At 53.0% G+C, this 9,765-nt stretch overlaps 1 protein-coding gene across 1 annotated transcript; it reads left to right on the top strand.

Moving 5' to 3' along the window:
- The first annotated feature begins 7,680 nt into the window (after positions 1–7,680).
- Positions 7,681–9,276, top strand: SST (somatostatin). Its single transcript, XM_053951801.1, has 2 exons — positions 7,681–7,915; positions 8,771–9,276. Exons 1-2 carry the CDS (start codon positions 7,778–7,780, stop codon positions 8,981–8,983), a joined length of 351 nt encoding a protein of 116 aa, XP_053807776.1. The 5' UTR covers positions 7,681–7,777; the 3' UTR covers positions 8,984–9,276.
- The last annotated feature ends 489 nt before the right edge of the window (positions 9,277–9,765 follow it).

Raw genomic sequence — 9,765 nt, 5'->3', positions numbered from 1 at the left:
TTTGGGCCCCATAAGTGGGATCATGATGACTGATAATAGTAATGCTATTCTTAGAGAAGTTTCTCCCGAGGAATTGCCTGGCTTAGCATAGCCTCTGGATCTGGACAGGCTGCCCACCTGGATAGAGTGGCTGGTCTTCATCTCTGTGAGCTTGCGGCTTTTAGCTCTGCTGTTCTTCCTTACAACATCTTTGAGCTCTTGCTTTTTGTGCTCATCTAAAGGCATTGGAGTTGCCTTTTCCTGCTTGCCTCTAAATAAACACATTGTTTCAGGATGAAAGTTAAAAAGTTTAACTTCTACTTTGGTCTTGCGAGGCCCCTCCCTGGAGTACTGTGTCCAACTCTGTGACCCCCAATGCAAGGAAGACCTGATGGAATGAGTCCAGAGGAGAGCCACTAAGCTGGTTGCAGGGTTGGAACATGTCTTCACTGGGGGCAGGCTGAGAGCACTGGCGCTGTTCAGCTTGGAGAAGGTTCCAGGGAGACCTTAGAGCATTTTACAGTACCTAAAGGGAGCCCACAAGACAGTTGGAGAAGGACTTTTCACCAGGACATGTAGTGGTAGCACAAAGGGGAATGGCCTTAAGCTGAAGGAAGGTAGATTTAGATTAGCTATTACGAAAGCATTCTTACCCATAGTGGTGGTGAGGCTCTGGAACAGGTTGCCCAGAGAAGCTATGGATGTCAAATCCATGAAGTGTTCAAGGCCAGGCTGGATGAGGCCTTGAGTAACTGTAATCAGTGGAAGGTGTCTCAGCCCATGGTGTCTCAGGGGGTTGTAACAAGATGATCTTTAACATCCCATCCAACACAAGCCATTCTATGATTTTGTGACCCACAGCTCCTCTGGCTTGTCCCCCAGCAGCCCCGACCTGCTGGCATGTGAAGAAACCTCACAAAAAGGCAAGAGCTGAGCAACGAGCTGAAGCCAGCCTTTCTCTCCTCCTGTTTGATTTGGCCAGGCAGGATGGCTGCAGCAAGCGCCTGCCTGCTGTGGGGCAGGCATTTCATGAAGTGAGGTCTTCCCAAGCATCCTTCTGGGCAAAAGCCTATTTTTCACCCCAAAGACTGAGGCCAGCATGAGTCCTCACCAACTTACTCGTGTTAGACACAGGATGGTGGAAAAATGACCACAAATGGATCATTGCCTGAGTGTTGATAATAGTGAAATCTTGCTTTCCCACCTTATTCCCTCACTTGCTTTCCCCTTCTACCTTTCTTGAGTAGGTTTTTAATGTTTAGTAAAGCTGGCTGTCCTCACAACAGGGTTTTGACACACTGCTCTCATTTGACACACATATTTAGGTTTCTCCCCTCCCTGTCAGGACCTGCTTGCCTTTGAGCTCACCGCCTCTCCGGTTACTGCAGTTGTCACTTTTGAAAGCAGCTGGGCTGGACTGACAGCTCCACTTGCCCCAGAAAAGCAGCTGTGTAGCCACGACCTCTATTTCCTATTGACTTGCTCAGCTGCACTTGCAAAATAAATACTGTATTTTCCCGGAGCATGGTTTCCTCCTCCTGATGGATTTTTTTTTTTTTTTTAACAGTGATGTCATGGCTTTTCCAGGCAGTTCAGCTGAAGCGATAGCAATCCGCTGTCAAAGGCCTGCATCTGGCACAGACAGTGTTTGGAGAGGCGAGGGAGCCATCACACACATACATGTGCTTTATGCCTGCCTTATACCCACCAACACTGAACTGCTCGGCCCTGCCCACGTCCGTACTGCTGGGTTGTTCACCCTTGGAAAGCCCAGCTTCAGAGACAGGCTGGCATTCGGAGGGAAGGTCACCACCAAGCCTATGGAATGGCTGGTTGCCCGGAGGCCCAGGATCCCCCAGGAAATGGGGATTCAAACTCCAGGGAAGTGAGCAGGACTAGGGGAGGGGATGCTTTGTTTCTTTTGGCAGCGTTGATGGACGACCCCCGGGGCCGGGGCCGGGGCCGGGGCCGGGCCGGGGCCGGGGCCGGGGCCGGGGCGGGGCCGGGGCCGGGGCCGGGCCGGGGCCGGGGCCGGGGCCGGGGCCGGGGCCGGGGCGCTCCTGCATTCTGCCGAGTCTCCACAAGAGGGCAGTGGAAGATGGAGTTTAAGCACGCAGTCCTGGAATTACGGAATCGTTTGGGTTGGAAGGGACTTTAAAGGTCATCCAATTCCAACCGTGGACAGGGATACTTTCCACAAGATCGAGTTGCTCAAAGCCTCATCCAGACTGCTCTTCCAGATGTGGAGCATCCACAGCTTCTCTAGGTTACCCGTTCCTCACCACCTTCACAGTAAATAATTACTTCCTTATATCTAGCCTAAATTGACCCTATTTCATTTTAAAGCCATTCCCCTTTGTCCTGTTCCTGCATATCCTTGTAAAAAGTCCATCGCCGACTTTCTATAATCCTGTTTAGGTACTGGAAGGTGCTGTAAGGTCTCCCCAGAGCCTTTTCCAGGCTGAACAGAGATGGTGTTAATAGAGGAGAGTTATATACAGAGATAAAGCAGAGATAATTATTTATGGATTTTATGTGCTCATCCATCTGCACCATCATCTCTTTCCTTATGCGAATAATTCCTCACAGCTCAGGCCAGCATCTCTCTGTATGGTCCCAAACATGGCCCTGACTCCTGGCAGCCACTGCAGTAGTACAGGTAAATACCCTGGTATTTAACTCTCATACCTGGTATATAACTCTTAGCTCAGCTTGTTCAGCTTTGTTTCTGCAAGTGTTTTTGCTCGTCTTTCCCTTGTCTTTACCATATCTTTCCCTTCCCCTTTCTCTTCCCTCTCCCTTGTCCTTTTCCCTTCTGGGCAGCTGCTATCAGCCCTTTGGATGATATGGCAGTATCCTAGGTGGCTGAGACTGGGAATAAATCTCAGGCAGCAGCATCAGAAATCCTAAACACAGCTCAGGCTCTTAGACAGAGACATTTCAAAAATTAGGTACTAGAATTCCACCTCTGTGAACCTCTGCTGCCTGACTGCCTTCCCTCTTTGGTACTGGAGCAGGAATCCCAGAGGCTTGTAATTGATGGAGAGGCAAATTCTCTTGGATCTGTGCCCAAGTTTTACTATAAAAACAGAAGCCGCTCAGGGCTGTTGTAAGTCCATGTACAACCCCAACACTGCAGCTATCTCTGTGCCCCATTCCAGGGATACATGGTACCATTCAGCCAGAGGCTCTCTCTCTTATTGAGCTCTTGGTTTTTATTATCACTCAGGCATGACTGACTACTCTTTCTCCACTCATCTGGATCTCCCGGGGCAGGAACCTGCTCTATTAGATTTCCAGCAAGCTGCTAGAGCTGTGGGGCTGTAGCAGCTTCCTCACTGCCCCACAGCACCAGCTGCAAGTCCAGAGGCAGTGCGGGGAATGCCACCGCCCTGGCTCCCAGGTCACTGCTCAGCCCTCCCAGCTTGAGGGCTAGAATATAAAGAAAAGAGGTATTCCCTGCTGGCAAGGTAGTGATCCAGGGCAAAACTGTCCTGCTTGTGGAAGCAGAGCTGAGAGTGTGGAGAGTGTTCCGTAGGTGATAGCGAGGGAGATAAAGTGCGATGGGAGCCGGGCTGGCGGCTGCGGTGACAGCAGAGGGCACGCTTCCCTGCCGAGCACACAGCCTGTGCACCCAGACCCGGGCATTGCTGGACTGCTCTGGGTCCCTGGAGCAAGCTGGAAGCGTGGGGGTAAGGAAGCAGTCACAGGAATTCAGTGCAATTCAATCGTCTGCAAAGCCACATGCCTTGCAGCGCTGCGGCAGAAAGAAAGGAATAGAATTGCCTTTGCCAAAGCCGAGAGGATGATGGATTTATCTGGCTGGAGAATGAATGCAAAAAAATTCAGAGCACACTGATCCCATAGAGGAGCTGGGGGAAGGGAAACTGGTAAGTCAATCTGCAGCTCACTCGTTGCTCCATGCCTGCACCAGTCATGAGGACGTCTGGAGGTCTGCCCTTACCCCTTCCCCAGGAGTCCTCTGTGGGAGACAGTCCAGACTTGTATGGAGCAGATGGACATCCTTTCTCCACTCCCTTGTTGTTGGTTTCTCCAGGTCAGCACAAGGTGGTTTTCTGAACCAAAGCACGTGGTCTTTTTCCTTTAGATTTTCCTTGAAAACAAACAAAAATTTTTCAGGAGAACATCAGAGGGATTCTCACAAACATTACCTGAAAACTTTGGTCCATTCAACATTGTATCTGTCAACAAGGCTCAGACCTCATGGGAGTTCAATTTCTCTCCTTTAAACAGGATGAGATATTTCTAGGGGAACAGTCCCATCAAAGTTTTGTCTCTGGTCCTGCTTCACCAACCTCACAACCTCAGCTGAATCCTAAAAAGGTAAAATCCCAAAAAGGTGGATGTCAGAGCCTTTCTGAGGCTGCTCTGGCTCAGGAGCCTCGTCATGTCCTGAGCGTGACCATAGAGAAGAAACTGACCGCACTTTGCTCAGGTGAGCTTCTGAGATTCAGTGGGACAAATCCAAGACACTTCCATGTGGTCAGCATTGCTCTGTTGCTGGGGAACATTTCTGTAATTCCTCCAACCTCCCTCAGGTAGAGGGGGGAACAGAGGCACAGCCACCCAGCTCCAGTGCTCACAGAGATGGAGTCAGAACCAGGCTCATCTTCCAAGCCTTGTCCCCATGTGCCTGGAAAAGTCAGAGTAGCCAGTGAACATCAAAGCCAGGAATTCCCAGTGTGACTGATGGTCTATGCTTGCCCAGAACTGGATTGTAGGGAGTCCAACAACTCCAACAGCATTTCTCCAACCCAAAGTCCCATTGGGCATTATTGCTCATTATTGCTCAGTGGCTGGATGCCCTGCACTTCCAGGTGGCTCGGCTTGGCAGGGCAGGATTGAGTTGGGTAAATGCAAAAATGAAAAACAAGGTGTGGCTGAAGACAGGGAAACAGTTCTGGTCTGAACATCTTTAATAGAGCTGGGCTCATGCACACAGAAGTGCTGTGGGTATCTGGGGAAGAACAAGGTGCTGAGCAGCCTGGGTTTGGGCACGACATCAAGAATGGCCTCTCAGAACCCCTTAGGAATCAAGTCTGGTATCTTCCCCCATTTGATGGCAGCAGGACCATACCAACTTCTTAAAACCCTTCCTGCCAGCCCACCTGGAACCCATCCATCTCTGAGTGAGCCATGCAACTCTGCAAAATCCCATTAGCTGTGTATAAGTCCTGCTGGCCCCACAGGAAGTTATCAGGAAATGAGAAAGAGGGGAACTCATCAATGAGGTTGTTCCTGCACTCTGCCAGCTCCTACAGCTCTCATCTCCATGTTGGTGTCCAGGTGAGTCCAAAGGGTGATGAAATGCAGCACAGCTCTCCATCCTATGCAGCAGTCCAAGGCTGCACTCCAGCCCATTGCCGTGCTCTAAGAAATACAGGTGCTGAACTGATCCCTCTGGCACTTCAGGGCAGATCCATCACTGTAGAAGCTAAAGGAGGATGGTAGCTCTGGAGTGATGGCAGTTCCCAGTGTCCCCATCCCCTTGGGTTGAAATGCTGAATGACAGAAGGGGTGCCAGGCTGGAGAGTTGCCTGCTGTGCAGTGGCAGGGGATGTTAGATAACAGCTTCCAGTAAGCCACAGGGGAGTCTGAAATAACCCAGTGTTGTCTCCCATTTCCATCTCTGCTCCTCTCCAATGTGGAACCCAAGCAGGCTGCACTGCCCTGGGCTGTGGGAGCTGGGATGAGCTGGTGGGGAGCTGGAGCCTTCTGCAAAGCTGGCCCAGGCTTGCACTGCAGAGTGGCACAGCTGGGCTGGGCTGTGCCAAGCAGGAGAACCTGGGGGCTACAAAACAAGTCTATTCTCAGTGCAAGTAGAATGGAAGAGCCCAGCTTGCTGCTGCTGGCACATCTAGAAAAGTGGCAAAATTATTGCTGCTGAGAGAATCCTTTCCTAGGAAGCCTCTCTTGAAGGCAGGCAAGAGGACCAGGATAGGTTTGGTACCCTGGCATCTGCTGCCTTGGCCATTTGCCACACCCAGGACTGGCTCTGCTTCTTTGCCCACAGGAGGAGAGAGATGCTGGTCCAGCTGCTAACACAGGATCTTGGTGGAGAGAAAAGCTCTGACAGTCACAGCCCTTAGGGACAATCTGCTCTTTTGGGTCCAGTCACTTCCCTTGGCCTTGGTAGGAGGCTGTGTCCTGTGCCCAAAGCAAGGGAATTTGTCTAAACCAGAGCAGGGGCTGATTCTTCTCCACCGGTTTCCCCAGAGCAAGACCAGTGCTAGGAGACAGAGCTTGGCCTTGTTCACGTCAGGCAGATGGGGAAAAACTGGCTATAAATGCAGCACAAGTAAACCCAACCCTCAGGGTCTCATGGACTAAAAATGAAGGCTTTTCTCTCATGATTTTTATTAATTTTGCTCCACAGTTTGGGAAAGATGAAGAGGATGAAAGCTATGTGAGGCTGCAGAGCTGCACTGCACAAAAGAAGGGAGGCACCATCCAGGGAGGGCAGTTGCAGTGCAGCCCAAAGTTCTACCTGGTCTGGAACCAGCAAGCAGCACCAATTCATCATGTTGGACTGTGAAACAGAGCAGGAACACTTTGTTTCATGCTTCACACTCCCTGGTCAGCTTCAACAAACCCAGACAGCAGCCCCAGGGTTGAAAGTGGAGCAGGGGATGCACATTAATTCATCATGAAGCAAAATATCATTTTGAAGGTTTCTGGAGACCTTTTTGCAGTACTTGAATTCTTCTCCCCTCAAGTCTTTGACTTTCATCAGCTGGAAACTGAGATAGGAGAGATTCTGATACTCTTTTTTTGACAACAGAGGCCCTTTCCAGCACATCCTGCTCTGCTCCTGCCAGCTGGGAGACAGCTGAGGAGGCTGATCCTTCAGGGCGTTTGAAGCAGCTTTTCCTGTTGTGGGCACCAGCCAGCTCACAGGCGAGGCTGGAGGAGTGGGAGAGACTGTCCCACCATCCCAGTGGGACAGGTGCATGCCAAGGGGCCAGCACGTCCAGCGACCCTGAGATGGAGACAAGGGTCCCCGCAGGCTGAGCCAGGGACCAGCACGCCCCGAGCCGGGCACACATTTGTCACCGCTTCCCGGAGCTGCGGAGCCACGGCAGGAGCCGGGGCACCCTCCCCCGAGGCTTCGGAGCTGCCCGCGGGAGGGAGCCTGGGAACGGACCGGTGCCGGAGAGACCCACATGGGTGGAGGAGGCAAAAGGACCCCCCAAGGGCACCTCAGCACCCCCACCCTCTGCAGGAGCCGGAGGCAATTCCCCTTTAGGGGATCCTTTGCAGCGCCCCGGATCCTGGAGCCGTTTCTCACCCGACGGGGCGGGACCTGGCTCCAGGGCGAGGGGCTTTGGCAGAGCGGCTGCTGGGGGGCTTCACCCTCCGGCACTGGGTCAGAGCCGCGGGTGAGCGGTGACAGCCGGGACCCCCCACCGCCGCTCGGGTGGGCTTGTGGCCGGGGAGGAGGGAGCGGACGGGCAGGGCCGGGAGCTCTGGAAGGGCGGTGATTTGGGGACGGGGGCTGGGGGCGGCCGGGGGGCGGCCGGAGGGGAGGGGAGCTCAGGAGGAACCGTGGAGGCTTGGCCGGCATCGGGCAGAGCGGAGCATCCCCGGTCCCGTTCTCCCCCCGTCCCAGAGACCCACCCCCGGCGGCGTGGGGCGAGGGGGGCGCCCCCGCCTTGACGTCAGGAGAAGGGTTTATAAAGGCGGCGGGCGGCGAGGAGATCCCCAACGCCGGAGCCGAGCCGCAGCGGAGCCGCCAGCGCCTCCCGCCGCCGCCTCCCGCGCCCGACCCGCCGGCGAGATGCTGTCGTGCCGCCTCCAGTGCGCCCTGGCCCTGCTCTCCATCGCCCTGGCCCTCGGCACCGTCTCGGCCGCCCCCTCGGACCCGCGGCTCCGGCAGTTCCTGCAGAAGTCCCTGGCCGCCGCCGCCGGGAAGCAGGTGAGAGCCCCGCGACGGGGCGGACACCGCGGGTACCCCTCGGGCGCCCCGACGGCCGCGCTGCAGGCTCCCGCTTCTACAGAGATCCCGATTCCCCTCTGCACAACCTCCGCTCCCTGTCACAGCCCCTGGCACCCCTGCTGCAGACCCCTCCAGGTCCTCGCCAGACTTCCCCAGTGTCCCTGTTTGAGATGCGCGGTTCCTTGCTGCAGAACCCCCTTTCCCTGCAGATCCACCGGTTCCCCGCCGGGGCTGAGCCATCGACAGGTTGGGCAGCTGGTGCTGGGAGGTGAGAGAGTCCAACTGGGTGCTGGTGGTCAGTAAGGAGCATGCACTGCTGGAGCACAGGGCAGAGCTCTTGGTGAAGCTCCCAAGGGTTTCTCTGGGTCACAGAATGAAGGCAGCTTCCCCAGAGCACAGAACAATGGCCTTATCCATGCTGGGTGACAGCCGAGGCTTGGAGGGACTAGAAGAAAAATAAGTTCCAGTGAGCTGGTGACCAATTCAACCTCCCCTGCCAGTTCCCCCAAAGACCTTTCCCGTGTCATTTTAGCAGCAGGCTCATGGCATCCTTGCTGAGTATGGCGCTGAGTGCTGGAGCTATGGGAAGAGAAGGTAAAGACATGGACAGGACAGCAGTCTGTTCCCCACACCAGGTAGATGCTATAGACACAACTGCTGCATAGCAGCTGTCAGGCTGGGCTCTTCGGAAAGCCAGGGCTCCTCTTCTCCTGCATCCTGAATGTCTCTAATCCAGCCACAGAGAAGTCTTAGAGGAACAGAGTGGTGCTCAAAAATCAAGCAGTAATTGTGGTCTCTCTATCTCTTTTTCCCTTTCTGTCTTTTGTATCCAAGGAATTGGCCAAGTACTTTTTGGCAGAACTGCTTTCAGAGCCAAGTCAGACAGAAAATGAAGCCCTGGAGTCTGAGGACTTGTCCCGAGGGGCTGAGCAGGATGAAGTGAGACTGGAGCTGGAGCGCTCGGCTAACTCAAATCCCGCTCTGGCACCCCGGGAACGCAAAGCAGGCTGCAAGAACTTCTTCTGGAAAACTTTCACATCCTGTTAGCTTTTGAAACCCACCTCTTCTCCCCATCCATCCCTGCCCTGCCCTGAGCAGAACCTTCACCACAAGAGGCGAAGACTGTAAATATACAATCCACAGTTATGGTGAAATTAAACAAACAAGGAAAATTTGAGTTTGATTTCCACTTGTTTTAATAAAACTTTCTGTTCCAATTGTACATGATTTGCTTGAGTTGTGATTTCTGACTAGTTATTTGATGACATGCACTCTGCAACTCTTTCAAATGTACTATTTTTAATTCTCTGTTGCAATAAAATTTATGTTTCAAACGGTGATGCTGAGGCTCGGTGGTCAATGAGAAAACTGAGATTACCTCTCAGGCTGCTCATCTTCAGAACGCTGCCTGTCTGAGGGCAGCCAAGGCCGTCCACATCCACACGTATGCACACACACACGGCGTATTGATACGTATGTGATATTTTTTCTGTGGTCTTACTAAAAGAACTAGAGCCACAGTGATATTTTAGATATCAAATCCCTGCAGTTGTGGCTGAGCTGAATCCACAGCGCTTGGCACTTCAAGTCTGTCTGGAGGATTTACACCCATCACCAGAGGGATCAGTAAAAATTTTATCTGTGTATTTCGAGTGACGAGGATGATAAAAGTAGTACGAGGATGATAAAAGTAGTTCATGGTACAAGTTTACACCACACATCTCATTCCCTCTTCAGCCACAAGCACTAAAAGGTTTTCTTACCTGGCATATTTTACTCCGTGCAGCATTCCTGACAAACACTGCTTCTGGGATTCCTTTGGAAAGTTT

Source organism: Vidua chalybeata, chromosome 10 (genome assembly GCF_026979565.1).
Source record: "Vidua chalybeata isolate OUT-0048 chromosome 10, bVidCha1 merged haplotype, whole genome shotgun sequence".
NCBI classification, from domain to species: domain Eukaryota; kingdom Metazoa; phylum Chordata; class Aves; order Passeriformes; family Viduidae; genus Vidua; species Vidua chalybeata.
Note: the sequence above shows the minus strand (reverse complement) of the source record. Positions and strands in the feature narration are given on the sequence as shown.

What these genes read in the sequence shown, in the direction of transcription:
- SST (XM_053951801.1), top strand. Translation starts at nt 7,778, where the DNA reads ATGCTGTCGTGCCGCCTCCAGTGCGCCCTGGCCCTGCTCTCCATCGCC. An exon ending in CCGCCGCCGCCGGGAAGCAG is followed by an intron (nt 7,916 to 8,770) that starts GTGAGAGCCCCG and finishes TTTGTATCCAAG; the next exon opens with GAATTGGCCAAGTACTTTTT.